The sequence below is a fragment of the Leopardus geoffroyi genome, chromosome D3 (genome assembly GCF_018350155.1).
Source record: "Leopardus geoffroyi isolate Oge1 chromosome D3, O.geoffroyi_Oge1_pat1.0, whole genome shotgun sequence".
Lineage (NCBI taxonomy): Eukaryota > Metazoa > Chordata > Mammalia > Carnivora > Felidae > Leopardus > Leopardus geoffroyi.
Genome location: NC_059339.1, coordinates 89,917,515 through 89,937,221, shown reverse-complemented (window position 1 = coordinate 89,937,221; position 19,707 = coordinate 89,917,515). Strand labels below are relative to the sequence as shown.

Below are 19,707 nucleotides of genomic sequence, written 5' to 3'. Positions count from 1 at the left end.
GATACTTCCCGGTCACAGTGCGTGGAGCACCTCCTGCGTCATTTCCCGTTCTTTCCTGCATCCTCTGAAGCTGATTTCAGTCCCCAACTGTCCCTCCAACATGGCTCTGTCTGAGGCCAGCAGCCCCTTCCCCAAGGGGCTGACGTCTCTGTAGCCCAACCCTGCCTGTTGCTCAGCCCTCCTTCCAGAGACCTCCTCTTTATCCTTTTCTTACAACTCCATTGGTGTCTCCATTGGTAACTTCTTCCCTGCCTCCTGCCCTGGAGCTCAGTCCCTGGCTCCTACTCCCTCTACACACAGAACTTCAAGAACCCCTTCCCTAGAAGGCGCCCGGGGGCTCAGTTGGTTAAGCACCCAACCCTGGCTCAGGTCACGATCTCCCCATTCATGGGTTCGAGCCCCGCGTCGGTTTCCGTGCTGACAGCTCAGAGTGTGGCACCTGCTTCAGCTTCTGTGTCTCCCCCTCTCTCTGCCCCTCCCTGGCTTGTGCTCTCTCTCTCTCTCTCTCTTTCCGTCAAAAATAACCATTAAAAACATAACAAATAAAAATAAAAAAAGAACTGCCTCTCTGTGCTTCCTTTACCACCTCCACACCCTTCAGTGTCCATCCCTGGAGGTCTGGCCTTTCACCTACCACTCACCTGACCTCAAAATGTTGGTTGCTTCTGGTGCATAATACTTTGGTGTACTCCCAGTTGCTGAAATCCTGTAGATGTGGAGGGGAGCTGCGCCTCTGCTCCCACAGCCACCTCCTACCAACTCACCCATTTCCAAAAGAAGAACAGACACGGGTCCTGTAAACCTGTCACCTTAAAGTTATCTTTGACTTCAGTGCACCCCACACCCAATCTCCTAAGGAGTTGCGTTGAAATGGCTCCTGGTTCGTTCCCCCCATCTCTCCGGGTTGGTCTTCCCCTCCTCCGGTCCGTCTTCAAAGCACTGCCAGACGCCTGTTCCGTTGAGTCACTTAAGCTTCAAACCTTTACTTCATGAGGCAGTCACACTAACCAAAGCACTGTGGGGCCTGCAGAGTCCCACCTCCAAAGTCTTTCCCACCGTCCCCCCACCCCCGATTCTCCTGTCACTTCCTGCACCTGCTCGTGACCTCCCTTGACCAAGCCAGGATCTCCGCACCTGTTGTCCTCCTGTCTCCCCTCAGCCCTGCATCGCCCATCACTTCTAACTGTCTGTGGCCAGTGGTGCTCTTGGCCGTTCCCTCGTCCCTCCATCACACCGCCTGGAATGACCTCAGCCCTGGGTCAGCCCTGCCCACTTGGGCCTTCTCCTTCCCTGGCTACTGAGCTCGGCTGCTAACAATGACCCAACTGCAGGGCAGGGGACTCTCCCTGCCCAAGCCTCCCCGACACTTGATCATGATCCGGTCCGTTCTCCCACCCAGTCCCCAGTCACCCTGTGGCAGGCACACGTACTTCCCACTCGGCAGAGACCCAGAGACGCAGTGGGACAGACGTCCTGCACGTTCTCCCTCGGCAGTGTCATCCTGCACCTGCTCAGAAGAGCTCAGGACCCCCCCCCCCCCCCCGCCGCCGCCCCCGTGCCTTCGCTCTCATAAACCCCCTGCTCCCTCGGAGCTTTTCGGTTGCCTCCTGAAGGTGCCCAGACCCTGTGCCCCTCTAGACGTCCTCTCATGTCACGCCTTCTCAAGGCCAAGTCTTTGAGAGCGGTTTCCACAAGGACCTCGCTGCTTCTCCCTCCCATGTCTTCAAGCGTCTGGGTCTCCGCGCAGTAAACTCCTCGAGGGCAGGGGCTGTTTCAGTCAGGCTGTCTGGCCTGGGATTCAGCATCCTCACATCTGGTGAGCAGAGGGCACACACTGCCATTTAAGTGCCTGTGAGCGCGTGAGCGTTTCCACCTTCTCTGCACCCTCTCATGCTCACAGCAGTCGGGTGTGGACAGGGCATGTGTGGCTAGTGTGCACCCTGTCACACGAGGACACACGAAGTGGCTGAAAACCTACTGATCGCCCAGGGAGGGCCGTCTGGCTCTAAAGTGCTATCGTATGACTAGAAAAGTTAGAGGAAGCCGAACTGGACCTCCTACTCAGGGATCCCAACGAGCCTGGGAGGGGATCACTGGGCCCACTTTACAGGTAAGGAAATGGAGGCTCCGAGTGAAGGAGCCTGCACAAGGCTGCACGGGGAGTGAGCCAGAATTCCCATCAGCCTCAGCCATGCGGGCGCCCCCCCTCCTCCCCCTGCCGTGGGGCTCCTGCCCCTCCTTTCGGCAGCCTGGGCCCCATCAGGCAGCGTCCTTACCCCCTGCACTGCTCTTCTCACCTCCAAACTCCACAGCTGTGCTTCCTAAACCCTTTGGTTTTGGGACTCACAAACCCCTGTATCCTCTCTCCAGAAAAATGCACACAGCACAGCCACGCTGTTTGGGGGGCTTCCTGAATCCCCAGTCCTGAGACCTCCATGACCTCCGTGACCCGGCCAAGCCTCCAGGTCCGAACTCTCCTCTCTCAAGAGCTTTCTCTCTTCCCTCCAAGATCCCAGGACGGACTCCTCCCTCGCCCTCCTGGAGCTTGCAAATACCTCCACCCGGAAGTAGCTGTTCCCTCTCGTGCCGTAGGTGAGGGCCGGCTTCCCCTGGTTGATCCACAGGTTATCTGAAATCACGACGTAGTCTACACTGGAAAAGAACCGGTCCTTTTCTTTTCTGACCAGTTCCTCCAGGGCAACAGAACCGGCTTCTTCCATGCCTTCGATGATGAATTTGATATTCACGGGGAGATCCTGAATCAGATGAACAACAGAACAAACCATTCCGTCAAAAACTTGCACAACATGCCCATTCATCTTTTCGGATCCAGAAGAAGTTCACGTGTGACAAAAATACATCACCACACACATTCAACGTACGGGTTGTCCACATACCCGACGGCTCCATTTACAACAAAGGGGTCAGACCTAAGACCAGGAAGCAGAATTCAAGGGAAGGCCCAGCGTACGGCCTCCAGCATGACCCATCGATTCAGCGTGGACCACAAAGGACTCGGGGAAGGAATTCCTACCGAAAAAGCAACGTCTACACTTCAGGACTCGGCTGGGCCGCCACAGAGATGGGCACCTTCCTCCCTCTCCCCAAAAGGAACCTTTCAAGAAAGGTTACTCGATTACAAATCTTTTTCTGTTCTCGTAATTCTGAGCGTGATAAATGAGAACTCCTTCCTTTGAACGACTGTCTAATGTTTAAGCCTCAGGATAATTTTTATTTCAAGTATCTGTTATTTTTCAGCTTTGAGTTCAATCTGCCTTTTAACTTATTCAAAGGCTTTGATCTTGCAGCAAAATGGAACTCAGGTTTTTCTCTAGCTAATATTAGGGCACAGAATAGCTCCTTTAAAATTTTTACAATGTGCCTTTCCCCCATTCGGTTTTGATCTTTTTGTATCTTTATAATTTATAACTTCATATCTTTGAGAGCCACATGAAGAGGAGAGGTCAAAGTCTTTTCCTGGAGCATAAAACATGCACAGGAGAACTCTAGAAGTAATTCCATGCAGATAATCGATGGCACAAACATACTAATTAGTTTTAACGAGTGGGAATGACTCACCAAAGATTAACAAAGGCAGGATGAGCGGAGGATTATATATTAGAAATTAAGTGACCTTCGGTCATTCAGTTGGTTAAGGGCATTTGGGGATAACGATTTGTTCAAATGTATCCCTTGGGTACATTTATTTCTATGTGTCTTAAGAAGTTAAGCTGAAGTTCTGAAATATTAATATTTGAAAGCTCTTTATTAACATTTAACTAGAAAACAATTGCGGAGAAGTAGTTGGAAAGCTTAAGAATTTTCTGGCAAAATGTGATTAACACAACACAAGCCAGTAGCTGCTACGTGTTGGGGGAGGCAGACGGCACAGCCGTCCGCTCTGTCACTGACACCCAAGGCGCCCGAGACGAGCTGCTCCTCGGCCACTCACCTACCCACCCACGCGGTATGGGTGTTAACAGCTGTCTGCCTCTCAGTGAAATTAGCCACTGAGGTGAGGTGCATTTGCGCGCTCGATAAGCAAGACACAGAGAGAGGACAGGAGGGCAGAAGAACAGGAGGGCACCAGCAAGGAAGAAACCACACTGCAAAGGGCCTCACACTCCTGGGCTAGGAGCTCCTCCTACCTGGGACTTCATCTACTCCACTGTAGGTTCCTGAGGTCGAGGGGACTATTCCTAGTTCAGGTAAATGAGGCTCCAAGAGATTAACTGATTTGTCCAAGGGCAGTGAACATCTCTTCTGTTTTTGTTTTGTTTTTTAACTTTTTTAATGTTTTATTTATTTTTGAGAGAGAGAGAGAGACAGAGACAGAGACAGAGTATGATCTGGGCAGGGGCAGAGAGACAGGGAGAAAGAATCCACAAAGCAGACTCCAGGCTCTGAGCTGTCAGCACAGAGCCCGATGTGGGGCTCAAACCTGTGAACCATGAGATCATGACCCAAGCCGAAGTCGGACGCCCAACCGACGGAGCCACCCAGGCGCCCCTCTTCTGTTTTGTTTGTGATCGTGTGCATTTCAGAGCTGAAATTTAAAAAGCAAAGCAAACTTTGGCCTTTATATATAGGAACTTTATTATACATATTGCTTTCTCCCTTGGAAGGAAGGAAGGAAGGAAGGAAGGAAGGAAGGAAGGAAAGAGACAAATAGAAGGAGGGCGGGAGGGAGGAAGGAAAGAGATAGAGACACAGAGGAAGGAAGGAAGGAAGGAAGGAAGGAAGGAAGGAAGGGAAAGAAAGAAAGAAAGAAAGAAAGAAAGAAAGAAAGAGACAAGAGAGAGAAGGAGGGAGGGAGGGAGGAGGGAAGGAAGAAAGGAAATAAGGAAGAAGACACAGAAAGAATGTAGAAAGAAGTAAAGAAAGAGAAAAAGAAAGAGAAACCAAGATCATGTTAAACACTCAGGGCTTATTTAAGCAGGTATGACAACTCGGGAGGCAGCTTTGTAGGGGGTCAACGGGACCCAGCCAGAACAATGGGCTCACTTGGGAAGCTCATCTTTCTCAGTGAGATAAAGCAGTGGAGTCAAGAGCGGTCACATCCCTCTCTTCTGCTCTGTCTCAGGAGAAAATGAACTCCTGAAAGAGAAGCCCCTGGCTGCTGATGAAATTGCCTCTAGGAAAACATGGGGCAAAGTCAGGACCTGGTCTGACGGACAGGATTTGGAAGAGGCCATCCAGGAGGGTGGGCTGGCTCGCTCTGCCTGGCACCTGGACACAGACCCCTACTTCCCCAGGTCTCCTTGGAACAGGCTGGATGGAGACCCACACAGCGGGACCCCCACCTCGAGCCTCCTCTGTCCTAGACAGGGTGTGCTGCTCTCAGGGCCTTTGGCTGGGGCTGGGGTGGGGATGACGGGCAGAGGGTCTGCTTCCTCTGTGACTGGTAACACCTTCCTTTTTGCCCATGAAGTCACCCGATGGGCCCCATTTTCTTTTTAAATATCCAATCTTCAAATGGTTAATTCAGTGAAGTCATGTGAGCAAGAGGAGAGGAAGGTAGAAAGGTTACACATTTCGGTCCCACAAAATCCTTCTGCACTCCAGAGGCACAAAGCTAATGCTTTGTGGAGCCCAGACAGGAACCGAGTGTAATAAATGTGCATGTCCCGGAACCAACAGAGCCAACCCAAGCTTCCTTCTTGTAATACCGCATCGAACAAGATAGGTGCAAAATGTCAACCCTATGACTTAACTTAGACGCCCCATTCCAAACTGCAGTTCGAGGAATATTCCACAATGGACTCCTCATAAGTAAGTCCTGAGAAGAAGGGAAGCTCTGGCTCAAAGGGCCTTGAAGAACTTCCTAAAACGCCGAGGCCATCTCAGTGTACCCAGAGACCCCAGGGCCATGAAGCAGGTCCGCTGTGAGCTAGGGAATGAGGCCAGGACCATGGGGACCTGTATTTGCAGCCCCTGGACCTCTCGGGTGTCTGGAGCACAGTAGGTGCCCTGAACTTAATGCACAGGGAGAAGCCGGCAGGCGGCTTTCCTTGGGAAGTGCCTTAGGAGTTGGGGTGTAACGGTGGTGCCTCCCCTCCTTCCTCTCCTCTCTTCCGTCTCCATTTGAAACGGCCCCTCCCACCACGTCTAGCCCTAGAGCTGCCTCCTCTCCAGGAAGATTCCCTGAACTTGCAGCTGGCTCGGGCTCGGCGTGGGGATTTCCCAGCCTTCCCCAGAACAGGGAGCACGGACAGGGGCTAGGAGCCAAGGGCCAGGCTCTCCCTGCCATCATGCTCACCAACTCGACGGGCTAACTCAGTGCCAAATGGAAATACGCCATCAACTAAACAGTGTTGGAAAGCTGACCACCCAAATCAATGCCGTCATTTTTACAGAGCAGAATCTGAGGCCCAGAGAGATTAACTCTCTTGCCCGTGGCCACGCGGCTAGACTGACTCCTCTGTTTGGAGTCTAACCACATTCGTTAGTAGGAGGAGAGTGGTGTGAGATGAAACCAGCCTTGGAGGACATCGCATGAGACAGTTAAAGATGCAAGCTTGGGTCCACCAATGCCATCCTCCGGTGGCCTGAAAGGGGAGGTCCCCCTCCTCAGAGCTGCACTCCTACCTTTCCATGCCCTGACTTGGACCCCTGTTGAAACCACTTTTCACACAAATGGAAAGAGATCTGAGGATTCAGACAGAACGTCACATACCAGAGAGTTCTATCTTGATAATCTGTAAAGCAGCTACTACGTTCTTTAAAGTGCATGTCTGTCTCTATTAACGAAGCCATATCTTGTGTTAAGGAGGAGGAGAAGACAAAAAAGACAAGCTAAAGTAAGATAAAGATAAAAGAGACAAGATAAAGATAGGAGACCAGACAAGAGAAAGATAAAAAGACGAGTGCAGGCTCCTCCTGTGCTTTGTGTTTTGTTTTTAACTGTGGTCAACAGCGCAGGCTCAAAGCATCAGCACCACCCCTGCCCCAGACCAGCGGGCAGCCTCAGAAAGTCCCTTTGTTTTCCCAGGCCTCAAGTTCCTCATCTGTGAAGTGGGTGTGATGGTAACCCACACCCCTGGAGACTGCTGGGAACAGAAGAGGACACAGAGCAATTTTAAGCTTGGAGCACTGTGACACAAAGCACGCTGCCTTTATTGTCATCGTCATCCTCATCTTTGTCATCCTTGTCATCATTGCCCTCGTCATCACTATCACCCTTGTCCTCGTCATCATCGTGATCGTCATTGTCATCATTATGTCCTCACCATCGTCATCACCATCATCGTCGTCATCGTCAGTGTCCACATCGTCATTGTCATTGTCGTCACTGTCAACATCAATGTCCACATCATTGTCATTGTCATCATCACTGTCATCGTCATCATCCATATCATTGTCATTGTCATCATCACGTCATCATCATCATCATCATCATCATCATCATCACTGTCATTGTCATCATCAATGTCCATATCATCATCATCGTCATCATCATCGTCATCATCATCGTCATCATCACTGTCATCGTCATCATCAATGTCCACATCGTCATCGTCATTGTTGCCAATCGCCATCCTCGTCATTGCCATCTTTACCATCACCACCACCTGCACTGTCATCATCACCATCATCATAATGGTCATCATCATCAACGCTGTCACCTTCACTGCCATGATCGTCCTTGTCATCATCATCATTGTGATCATAGTGACCAATGCCGACAACATCCCCTCCCAAACACAGCTGGTTACCTACTTCTTCCAGGGCTCTGAAGGCGCTCACAGCATTAATCCACGCTAAAACGGGGCCCTTGTTGTCTGTTGCTCCACGACCATAAAGTTTTCCTTTAAAAATAGGGGAAGGACTTTGAGAAAGGCACAGACACCCCTGCCAAGTTGAGCAAGTTAAAAACAAAGGTAGTTTTATGGGTAATCATTTTAACAGTACTTTCTATTTTTCCAGGCACAAATCGTGCTTCGAGATCACCATGTCCGATTTCTTCTGTACAAACAGTATGGCCATCAGCTAGTCAGATAATACAAACTAATTTGCAATATACAAATCCCTCTGGCCTTAATAGGAATTAGCCCCTTTATCCAAGCTCGCTGGAAAGGACCTGCGGACCTGTTGCGGAATGCCATGTAACACAGCCTGTCCTTTCAAGAGTTTATAATTCGCATGAGAATGAAAACAGGGTATGTGTGTATCTCCGTTAACCTTTCTTCTTTTCTTTAAAAAACATAATTTCACTCAGTATTTTAACAAAGGAAACTGTGTGACCCGGACGACTACCTTCCTCCCAAGAAGCCCCATCTTGGGAGTTAACTCGCCCAAGAGCATGCATCACGTGCACAGCTGTAGTTTATTTCACAAATGACTAACAGCCAGCCTTGTTGGACAACTGGTAGACTATAAGACTGGCAGCATTTTGTTGATCCTTAACGGTGACAGGGGATAGGAGTCACGTCTTTAGTCCCCAAGCCTTGTAGGCAATCCCTTATCCACAAAGAACCCAACACTGATGCATCACTGACCATCCACTTCCGTCAGCGTGTAAGGGTCTGTGAGCCACCCATCTTCCTGTCTAGCAGGCTGCACGTCCAAGTGGCCATAGAAGCACACGGTGGGCTTTTTTGGGTCATTTCCCAGTTCGGCCAGGATGATGGGAGGTATCGGGAGAGTCTGACCATCAGGCAGCTGCAGAAGAAAAACAGGTCACATAAAAAAAATAAATAAATGTTGTCTAGTTCTCCCAGAAAACTCAGACATGAGAGTAGGAGTCCTGTGTTGTGTCTACCCATGGTCTTTTGTAGAGCCCACACAGTTTTTCTGATCATCACTTTATCTACATTTAAAAAGGGTACCATGAGCCACTTAATTAAAACCTAAAACGTAATGAAAAATACTTTTTTAGATGCATGGTGACAGTCAGCTGAATCGAACATGCTCTTCAGTATGAACTCAGACTCCAAAGGCTTAAATCCAGTGGACATGGTTCTGGAAAACAGACCATTCAGGGATTCATCAATGCTGACGCGGGTGCAACGGCACTTAAATGGAGGATTGCCATTTGTGACTGAGACGCAGTAATAAGCCGTAACTCTGATGCAGGACCGGGTCCTTTGAGAAAGGTACATTTGAACGTAAGGGAAAGGATGGTTTGGGAGTAACTGGAACCACACGTGAAGGATGTGAATAGAATACGGAGGGGGGCCTTCCCAGTCCTGACACAACGATTGATCAGTAACACCATCTCGTCGGGGACAAGATGTAATTCTTCATCTTTACTGGGTATGAAGATTATAGGGGCGTTTTTCTGGAGGATCGAAGCCAGTTCCAGTCTTGCCACCCCCACGGGAAGCCATGGCTGACGCCCAGGGAGGTGGCCTCGCTCGTGGTGGGGGAGGGGCCATCCAACCTGCTGAAAGCCCGTGTCCACGGAGTCCACGCTGGCACCCAGGCACCGAAGCTTGTCTGCAGCCAGGGCCATCATTCGGAAGATCTCTTGCCTGAGGTGGGGCACGGGCTGAACGGAGTCACTCTCTACGGCCACCCACTCCTTAAGTATCTGTGAGAAAAGGCGACAAGGTGATTTGCCTGGGGAGTGTCACCCACACCTGCTCTGGGTGGGTGCTCCTCACTGAGACGTCACTCAGGGGTAGGGGACACCAAATCTCTAGCACTCTTCACCTGACCTGAACACTGAGCTGGCAAACAGGCAACACCCAAGATGAACTGCCAGACGGGCCGGTAGAGATGTTTGCTGTGTCAGGAAGAGCAGGTCAGGACAGCTTGGGCACAGGGTTGCCTTCCTAGACACCTGTGCCTGTCCTCCTTGGATCCACAGGTGCACAGCAGGGCTCCTGACCCACCACTTCTGGTTCAGTAAGAGCCTGGAGCAGCTGTCTGGTGACTCTGCTCCAGGACGCCGGGCCTCCCACAAGGCCCCGGAGGCGCCCGGCCCTCGCTGCTCACTCTGGTTAAGCACACGGTGGCCTCGGCTGGGCTGCAGGGCTCCCTGACCACCCTTGGCATACGGGTGTTGTGGTCAGCCCCCGGCACCTCCGGAACCCAGTAGGCCGTGTATCCCGGGGCCTAAACTCAGGCCTCCGCGGGCGGACAGCCTTGTCTCCTGCACCGGGTTCTGCCCATTCGAGCTGGAGGGACAGCACATGTCCCTCATCCCCATGAGGAGGGCAGTGCTCTCCACCTGCGGGCAGTTGTGCGTGTGATACCATCACACAATAAGAAAGGTATATTTTGACCTTTGTCCTGGGCTCTTGACCAGAGCCTCTAAAACCTTGGTAATTTCCTATGAGATGACGGTGCAGGAGTATCTTTTGTTCAGAGACTGGGCTCCTGAAAGAGAGCTCCCAACCCCCTTGGAATTTCCCGGGAGGCAGGAGCATGTTTTGTTCTAATGAGGCAGTTCTAACGGGCTTCTGGATGGGGCTGGTCCCCAGAAAGACCACGCTGTGTTTAGAAGCTTGGGGCTTCCGACCCCAGCCACATCCTCTGGGGAGGGAGGGGCTGGACATTGGTTCACAACTGATCCTGCCTTCGTGAAGATCCTGCCTATAAGTGTCCCTGAAAGTACAGGGTTCAGACATCTTCCAGGATGGTGACTGCATCCGTGGCCCGGGAGCGAGGCGCACCCCAACCTCAGGGGGACAGAAGGTGCTTCCAGACCGTGCCCTCTGTGCCTCTTCACCTGGCTGCTCATACATACCCTTTATCACGTCCTTTATTACATAACATATGGAAACCGTAAGTAACTGTCTCCCTCAGTTCTGGAGCTGCTATAGCAAACGATGGGACCTGAGCGGGAGTCACGGGAGCTGCATGGAACCTGTGAGTAACTGGGGGCTCACTACCTGTGACTGGCATCCACAGTCGGCAGTGGGGGTAGGGGGGTGACGCTCGTGCCAGGCAGGTGGGTCGGGAGGGAGCTGGACTGTGGGATGCCCCCTCGGTGTCCAGAGAGCTATCTAGTTGCTTGACTTGTGGGAAATGCACACATCTGGCCACACAAGAGAGGGAAGCCAAAAAGACAACAAGCACTCCTTTCCGCGAGGATCAGAGAAGATGACGACACGTGACTTATCTCAGAGCCTCTGGGCCCAGGCACCCAATCAACACCAAGTAGTATCGAATTATCAATAATAATCAATCACAGGGGCGCCTGGGTGGCTCAGCTGGGCGTCCGACTTCGGCTCAGGTCATGATCTCACGGCTCCTGAGTTGGAGCCCCGCGTCGGGCGCTGTGCTGACTTCAGTATGAAGTATGTGGCACTTTTATTTAGTAACTGGACCTGAAGGAATACTGTGTTTTGCACTCTTAAACTGACATTTATAGAACAGAGGCCTCCAAGTAACCCCTAAAGGCAACGGACTGGGTACGTGTGAGGAGGCTGCAGAAAGGAGAGTTTGGGCTGAAACACCCAAGTCAACACGCGTCCATCACACATTGTCCCCCATTAATTCCAAGCGACACCGGAGTCCCCAGTTGGGTTTCAAACACCCAAGAGGCCTCATGTGAAGTAAAGACACACACGAGTATGAGGAAGGATTCCATGAAGGTCAAGTGTAGGGCCAGCGGCCTGGCCATTCAGCTTGTGTGTCGGCACAAGACACGAGCTTTTCCCATCTGTCTGCCCATGAATATGGCCAACGCCGGCTGGTGGATCCAGCATACGTACACTGAACGTGAATCGTGTGTCAGACATGGCATGCGGGCTTGGGTACAAAGTCCCGTGAGATGTCCCAGAGTTCCCGGGCCGTGGTGGACGCTCTCACGCGTCAAGGGGCCAGAGGGCCGGAGGAGGAGGAGGGGACTTTCAGGGAGACAGTGGCTACAGCCCTTGCCTGCCCCCACCCTCTCTTCTCCCAGGCCCCCTCTCCCCTTTCTCCACCCCTCCCACTCCATCTCTTCTCCGCGAGATGTATGCCCTGCACCACGTGCAGTCGCCATGCACTGGGTTAGGAACGGAGCAGAGGATTATAAGGGAGGAGATAAAGTGCACATTGCACAAGGTCTACAAAACAGCTTTGACATTGACCTCGGCAGAACTCTGGACCTAAAGCTTGCTGCAGCCAGGTGGTATTACCCTGGGATTGCATCACGGGGGGATGAGTCTCAGGCAGGCTCTGCAGGAGGAGGGACCTCAGCAAGGGCCCCAGTAAGGGAGGAATGGGCACTCTGATGACGGTCCAGGGTTAGCGTGGGCTCAGCAGGTGTCAGCACTATTCGGACAGCTGTGAGAGAGAGAGATAGCACGAGCTGGGAAGGGGCAGAGAGGGAGGGGGACAGAGGATCTGAAGCCAATTCCAGGCTCTGTGCTGACAGTGGAGAGCCCGACGCGGGGCTCAGACCCACAGACCGTGAGGTCGTGACCTGAGCCAAAGTTGGATGATTACCCAACTGAGCCACCCAGGCGCCCCACAAATATTTCTTAGTTTAATTCAGTGAAGACTCAAGGGCATTTCAAATCGAATTAAGTTGTCAGGCAAAAAAAAAAAAAAAAAAAAAAGAAAAGAAAATTCCACACCTCCCAGCAAATAACCACTCACCCAGATACCCAAAGGGTATGCCATTTAAGCGTTTCGTGTGTGTGGTTCCTCTTACCTGTACAAACTCATTCTGGTGGAGATCAATGAACTGGAGGACCCTCTCCAACAGCCCGGAGGGTGGTGGGGACGGAGAGAACATGCCTCCCTCGAGCAGCAGCAGGTAAGCCAGGAGAGAGGTCACCTGCAGCGGGCGACAGGGGAGGGACATCAAAGATAAATACCAGATTTTGAACCTTCGACCTTTCAAATACTTCAAGAAAGCTTATGTTATCCAACACAGCTACTCCCGGTCATTTGGACTAAAATAACAAAAGGTAGTAGAACAGGAAATTCGAGTTTTTGCTATATCTTCACCAAATCACTTCATTTTCAACTCTGGAGAATTTTAATAAGACAGAAACCAAGTGAACAGGCTCGTTAACATGCCATCCTCCCTGTTGGCCCTCTTCCCGTGAAGGCAAGTCAGTGCTCCACATCCCAGGAGGCAGCAAGGGCAGTGCTTGTGAGAGAGAGAAGAATGATGCCGTTAAAAAAAAAAAAAAAAAAAAAAAAAAAAAAAAACAATTTTGTGTGATCAACCAGTTTATTAGAAAAAAAAAATTTTGTAAGGACTCTCTAAAATCCTGTGTGGCATTGTGGGTTCTTTCCGTCTGCTCCTGAGGTTAGAGTCCCTTAAAAAGAAACTTACAAGCCATGCGGTAAGGACATCAAAGGCCTGGCCATCACTTAGACACCGTTCGCCCCACCCTCCACCTGGGAGGGCCCCCGGCCCTATCTCTCGTCTTCCCCGAGAACTGCTCTGGCCTCTCTGCTTCAATCCATGAGGTGTCCCTCCTTCCCTTCCCTGTAAATGTGGGACCTGCTAGAGACCCAGTCTCCCCCCTCCTCCCTCCGCAGCCGTCCCTCCACCCGGATGGTGGGCTCCAGGCCGGGCACAGAGCAGAAAAACTGGTCCTGACGAGGGTAGGACTACCAGCTCAGAACTAAACTAATCACCTTTTTCCAAACCAGCTCTTCCTTCTGGACTTTTGTACATTTTTACAATAGAGCCGTGGCCTACGGTTCCAGGCACCAGCACAGCCAAGGTGAGGACTTGTGTCTCCAATATAAGAAACTACAACTCAGTAATAAAATACAAATTAACCCGGTTTACAAACGGGCAAAGGATCTGAATAAACATTTCTCCAAAGAAAATACACAAATGGCCAACAAGCACATGAAAAGATGCTCACCATCATTAGCCATCGGGGAAATGAAAACCAAATCAAACCATAGCAACACAATTCACACCCCAAGGATGGTTAAACCCAAGAAGTCAGATGATGACAAGCGTTGGGGAGAATGTGAAGAAACCAGACCCTTCATGTGTTGCCGGTGGGGGTGTAAAATGAGGCAGCTGCTGTGGAAAGCAGTCTGGCAGGCCCTCAGAGGATTAAACAGTTGCCATATGACCCAGCAATTGCACTCCTAGGTATACACCCAGGAGAGATGAAAATACATGTCCACACAAAAACCCGTACATGACCATTTATAGCAACATTATTCATAACAGCCGAAAGGTGGAGATAATCCCAATGGCCATCGATGGGTGATACAGACAAGATATGTTGCTCAGCCCTAAAACCAAATGGAGCACTGATACCTGCTACTACAGGAACGAGCCTTTAACACCTTGCTAGGTGAAACCAGACACAAAACGCTACAGATTGTCCAGAATAGGCAAATCCTGAGACAGAAAGCACGCTGCTGGTTGCCTAGGGCTGGGGGGATGAGGGCAGATGGGAAGTGACTGCTCACGGGCAGGGTTCTGTTGGGGTGATGACAGACAGGTTCTGGGATTGTGACAATGACTGCACAAGTCAATATACTAAAGCCACGTAACTGCACCATTTAAATGGGCGAATTGTAAGATATTAAGTTATAGTGCAAAACAGTACAGCTGTTGTAGAAACAACAAGTATAAGCACTCATTCAATATACCACTGAGTAGGAGAATTGTCCATAAAGGAAGCAAGGTCGTGGGTAACAAGGTGACAGTGAGCCGTCCTCGGTCAAGAACGGATTAAGAACTTTGTCCAGTAGGTGGCGCCAGTGGGCCGTTCACGGGCTCCCTTTGCCTCCTATTCTGGGAGGAACACAGCTGGATCCAGCTAGGCTCTTGTGGGGCAGAGCCAAAAGCTGAAGGCCGCAAATAAATCGGGAGGAAGGGACTCCTTGAGACCCACAGTGGCAAGAAGATGTAGCTCTGAGCACCCAGGAAAAGCCCTTTGAAATGGGCTATTTTTCCCACCTAAATCAATATTTGAGCTTTTATTATCCACTCAATTTCCATTAAAAATTATCTGATGCTCCTCTCTGATGGAAAACAAAAAGGGCTTTTTGAAGAAGAAAAGGGAGCCACAGGCAAAGAGGGAGAACTGTGACCGTAAGGCCTGAGAACATCTCCATTTCCAGGGGGAACTACCCCCTTCCCAATGGGAGCCGTATGCCAAGGACTGACCTTCCCAAAAGACTGCTCCTGGTGATGTGGCCCGGACAACAGGGGTCGACACCACTTCACTTTCACTCCCCCTCCCCGCGGAGCCATGGAGCACTGCTGGCCTTTGCTGTCAGGCCCACGGAGCAGCTCGGGGCACCAGCCCTGCCTTGAAGATCTGGGGCCGACCCCAAGCTGCACCTCTGCTCCTCTCTGGAGTCTCTCACGTTCCTTTATCTGTTTGCTTCCCTGTGTTATAGTCAAGCTTGACCTTGAACTAATCACCCGACAAAATTCTGGAGATTTAGAAAGGCTATTCCTGACTTTGGCCTTGGCAGAAGGAAGAAAGTTGCTAGAGAAGGAGAAGTTGAAGAATGGGGTCAGGGGTAGAGCCGGGAAAGCCCTGGGGTGTTTTCTTTTGGGGAGCAGGCAGCCCAGCTCTGGGCTGCGGGGGCCCGTCACAGAGGAAGCCTTGCTGGCTAATTCCAGCTAGTTGTTCCTTGATTTAGAACAAATTTCCAAGTACCCCGGTGCTGACTCTTGTTTTTAAACACTTTACCTTTAAGGCTTCTCAAAGTCATGCCCCTGTCTGTGGTGTAACCACCCCCAGCCCCAATCCAGCCCCACCTCCTGAAAGTCTCCCCTCCCAGTCTGTGGCCTGGCTTCCCACCGGACAGGACGCAGGCCTGTTTCTACTCTCCTCTCTCTCAGCTCCGCCGACAAGTGGACAAAGCCGGGTCATCGTGCGCTTAGCCGACGGCAGCCTGGAAATCGCCAAGGGCTGCCTTCACCGAGGGCCCTCCCCCCCACCTGCCTCCAAAGCAGCAGGAGCCCTGAGAGGGGGCTGGGGAGGGGGCGGATGTGGATAAAACCCACCCCCTCCCCATTTGCTGTCCTTGTTTGATTCTGACTGTCGAACAGAAAAAACAATAGAAAAGGAACCTGTTGCTGCCCACAGAGCCCGGGCCAAGCTCGCTTCCTCCCACGACACAAAGGCCCATCAGCAGGGCCTACCTCCCCTTGTGAGCAGCTTCAGTGCGGGGCCAACGTGCACACATGCACTCTACTCACCACGTCTCCTGGCGTCCCGCGTGATCGCTCTACAGGGTCTGCCTCTGCCCCGGGTCTGCTTGGATGGATTCGTTACAACACGGAAAAGAAGGCTTTATTCACCTAGTCAGTCTTACCATGACAGGATTAAAAATAAACCCCCACACCAAAAAAAAAAAAAGCCAAAAACCCAGGTTTTTCTGCCCCTGCCGGCATTGAACTGAGCCAAGTGATCCCGGCAGAGATTAACTAACTCTGACAGCAATTGTCCCTTGAAGAATGAGCTGGAAGGGGGCGTGGCCTTCAGAGGGCAGCCTGGAGGCCCTCCAAGAGGAAGGAATCGGTTTCCAGGGGAGAACTCCCCAGCAAGTCCCAAGAACTGGGGTTCCTCGGCCAGAGACCGCCCGAGGGGGAGCTGCGTAATCGCGGACAGCAAGGGCTCAGACACAAACAGGAAGCGGGCCCCTGACCCTGTGCTCTCAGGAGGCCTGAGCTCCTGTACACAGCATCCGGCCCTCTTCGGCCCCAAGGCTCTGTGCGCAGTGCTCCCTCCTGGATGGCAGACAGCCTGTCCGATAACCGAGCTCCCGACATCAAGGGCGCGTGTTTTCTCCTTCCCTCCGGTCTTCGCCCCACGTGGGCTGCAGGGAAGGAGAAAGGAGGCATCGCCCGCCTGTGATGTCACTTCAGACAGGACTCTTGTCACCCTTCTTATTCCCTCCAGCTGGCCAGGGATCTGGGCCTCTCCAAACACCAGCCAGAAGGAAGGCCCGCTCTGCGCGGCTCCCGGAAGCCCGCCGACACCTGCAGACACGCCAGCCGTTTACAGCACGAGGGCAGACGCCGCGGACAGAGACGGTGAGGCTGTTTCTCCCACAGGCAGGTACCCGTGGAAGTCCCACGACGAAAGTCACGGTGCGGTGGCTGCAGTGTCACCGTATGGAGCTGCAGAGTGGCTTCTCCAAGACAAGAACTTGTCTCCGACTCTGCACCTACGCCAGGCCATGGCCTTCAACTCGAGGGGTGAGGGTGTGACTCCCAAATTGTCAACGCTGGTGTGCCCAGCACTGGCCAACTGAGTATCCTAAGACGTCCTGGCTGTGGTTAGACCACAGCCACCGCCTCCTTTTCCTTCCTTGAATCTCATTTGATTGACTTTTTCTAAGAGTTTTCACAGGGTAAGTCTAAACCGCCTGCAGGAGTGACTGAACGATCTTGGGAACAACAGATGAGATCGGGGTTCGGCGGCGGAAGGGAAACACCCGGAAGCCACAGAGGGCACAACGTGCGCACTGGGAGCCGGGGAGACCCAGGCTGAGCCCAGCAGCTGGGCTCACGGGGGAGGACAGAGGTGCTCCGGGAGTCAGAAGAGGGGCCCCGTGCAGTTCAGCCGGCATTTTTTCTTTCTTGGTCTAGAAACCTGTAACCGTGTACCTTCAACTCACAGAAAACTTGGTGTGCCTTCAAAGCACGGGGCTTTCCTTGTCCTTCAAGACTGGGAAGCAAGTCGGGGCATAAAGGGAAGGGCGGATTCCGGGCGTGGCTGCCTCCTGGAATAGTCCTGGGGACGGCTCTTTGGACGTGAACAGAAAGTTCAACAAATGCAAGTTCAGGCACAGGGCAGTCCCAGGGGAGGGCAGGGATGGACCCATCCCCAGTATTAGCGTCCTGGGGCTGCGAGAGCAAAGGGCCCCAGAAACTGATGGTCTCACAGTTCCTCAAGCCTGTGGCCGGCCGTCCCGGGGGTCCCTGGCTCCCAGCCGCACCCTTCAACCTCGGCCTCCGGCTTCACCGGGCCCCCGCCCTCTCTCTCTTCAGAGGGACACTAGGCAGTGGCTTCAGGGGACACCCACTCCAGTATGACTTCATTTTAACCAATTACATCTGCAAAGACCCTACTTACAAATAAGGTCACATTCGGAGGTTCCGGGTGGACATGAATTTGGCCCCTGTGCACCCGCTCTTTATTTTCCTATCATTACCCAATATTCTATATGTTATCTGCCTGACTTGCTAGAACTTAAGTTGTGTGAGGCCTAGGACTTTTGTCTCCCTGATCTCCACCTCCCTCAGTGCCTGTCACAGAATAAGACCCCAAGCCATAGTTAGGGACCGATTCAACGCAGAGTCCTGAAGGTCGCCGGTTGCGACTGATCTTCACGGACGCACTGCTTCTGGTTCCACACTGGGTAGAAAAAACGAACTTCGTCTACTGATAAAACCATTTCAGCTATAACATGAATAAGGGAAAAAGCCAAAGGTAAATCCGGGCAGACTGCGTTCCCTCCCAGCCATCCCAAGCATCTGCAGGGTTTCCTGAAGACCCACAGCTGGATTTGTTCCTCGCTCTGTGTCAGGTCCTCCTGGCCTCCCTCCATCATCCACGGCCGGGCAGCCCCCAGTTGTCCCCCTGCAGGACGCCAGCTGCTCCCGCCCCCTCCACGTCCACAGCCGGTACCCCACGACGCAGATGCCCATGGTCCGCACCCCCTCGTCCTAAAGGATTTCCGGTTTTCTCTTCTTCCTCAGCGTCCTCGGCTTCACCTGCTCAGTCTTCGGCATCCTCAGCTGGAGACTCAGCCCTTCTCCTCTCCCCCCGATTCCGCATCTCCGCCGTTCCCGTTATTCTTTTTCTAGAAGGACTAGCGTTGGAGTCTTTCACTCTGTCGTACATCCAAAAGCTCTCTCAGCTTTTCTTTTTTCTTTTTTACTTCTTTTCTCTTGGCTCAGCTTCTTGGGCAGAGCCCGGCCATGCTTTCCAGGTGACCGGTTCCCTCTTTGTGGCCCTTTATGCACTTCCGTGAACCACTGAGTTTTTCCAGGGACGAGTTTTCATTTTCAGGACCTCTAATAGGTTGTGCTTCCTTCCTGTCCATCTGTTCTTGACTCCTAGGTGCCTCCCACATGAGATCATTGAGTTCTTGAAGAATTTAAACAGACATCGTTTGTATCCATTTTAAACATGTTCTACTATTTGCATTTCTGAGGATATAAACTCACTTCCCAATAGATTCTGTGGGCTATCTTTTTTATTATGAGTCTTAGCCACTTGAGGACTTTTCACCTGCAGGCTCGCCTTGAGTGGCAGCTGTTTCGTCCTCCTTCTCTGTAGTATTTCTGCCTAGGGATGCTGTGGTGGCCCTCACAAGGTGCTCGGGATGCCTGGTCTAGGACCAGCTCTTACGGGGGTGGCTCGGCATTCCCAGACAGGGTGCAGTGGGGCTGGGGTGTGCCACCAGCAGGGACACCCAGCCGGTCCCTCGACTTCTGCAATGACACCGGCTCCAGATACCCTCTGTGCCTGGGCACTTCGGGCTCCTGTCACTCCCCGGGACTCTCATTTCTAGATGCCGCAGCCTGTTTGGGACCCAGAGTCCAGCAAAGCAGCAGCTTCCGCCCCTGCTCCCCACTATAAGTTTTGTTTTGTTTTTGTTCAGTAGGGATATTTATTACATTTCTGAGTCTATTAGTTAAATTTTAAAGCACATATAATTGGGGTATTTGAAGTGGACGGGAGAGCTTAAAAAGTGAGGGGAACCTGCGTGATTCAGTCAGTTAAGCATCTGACTTCAGCTCAGGTCATGGTCTCACAGGTTCGTGAGTTCGAGCCCCGCGTAGGGCTCTCTCTGTGCTGACAGCTCAGAGCC

At 52.0% G+C, this 19,707-nt stretch overlaps 2 protein-coding genes across 2 annotated transcripts in view; one reads left to right on the top strand and one right to left on the bottom strand.

The window, feature by feature from the left end:
* CNDP1 (carnosine dipeptidase 1) overlaps nucleotides 1-16,329 on the bottom strand; it is a 30,711-nt gene extending 14,382 nt beyond the window's left edge. Inside the window, exons 1-6 of the mRNA XM_045457309.1 lie at nucleotides 16,082-16,329; nucleotides 12,590-12,715; nucleotides 9,383-9,532; nucleotides 8,499-8,661; nucleotides 7,720-7,808; nucleotides 2,556-2,756 (exon numbers count right to left, since the gene is read on the bottom strand). Coding sequence (XP_045313265.1) covers nucleotides 2,556-2,756; nucleotides 7,720-7,808; nucleotides 8,499-8,661; nucleotides 9,383-9,532; nucleotides 12,590-12,673 — 687 coding nt within the window. The 5' untranslated portion in view covers nucleotides 12,674-12,715; nucleotides 16,082-16,329. The remainder of the gene's footprint in view (nucleotides 1-2,555; nucleotides 2,757-7,719; nucleotides 7,809-8,498; nucleotides 8,662-9,382; nucleotides 9,533-12,589; nucleotides 12,716-16,081) is intronic.
* Nucleotides 13,228-17,506, top strand: LOC123587510. Its single transcript, XM_045457296.1, has 3 exons — nucleotides 13,228-13,232; nucleotides 16,323-17,083; nucleotides 17,227-17,506. The coding sequence occupies exons 1-3, from the start codon at nucleotides 13,228-13,230 to the stop codon at nucleotides 17,376-17,378; spliced, it is 918 nt and encodes a 305-aa protein (XP_045313252.1). The 3' UTR covers nucleotides 17,379-17,506.
* Nucleotides 17,507-19,707: the final 2,201 nt, after the last annotated feature.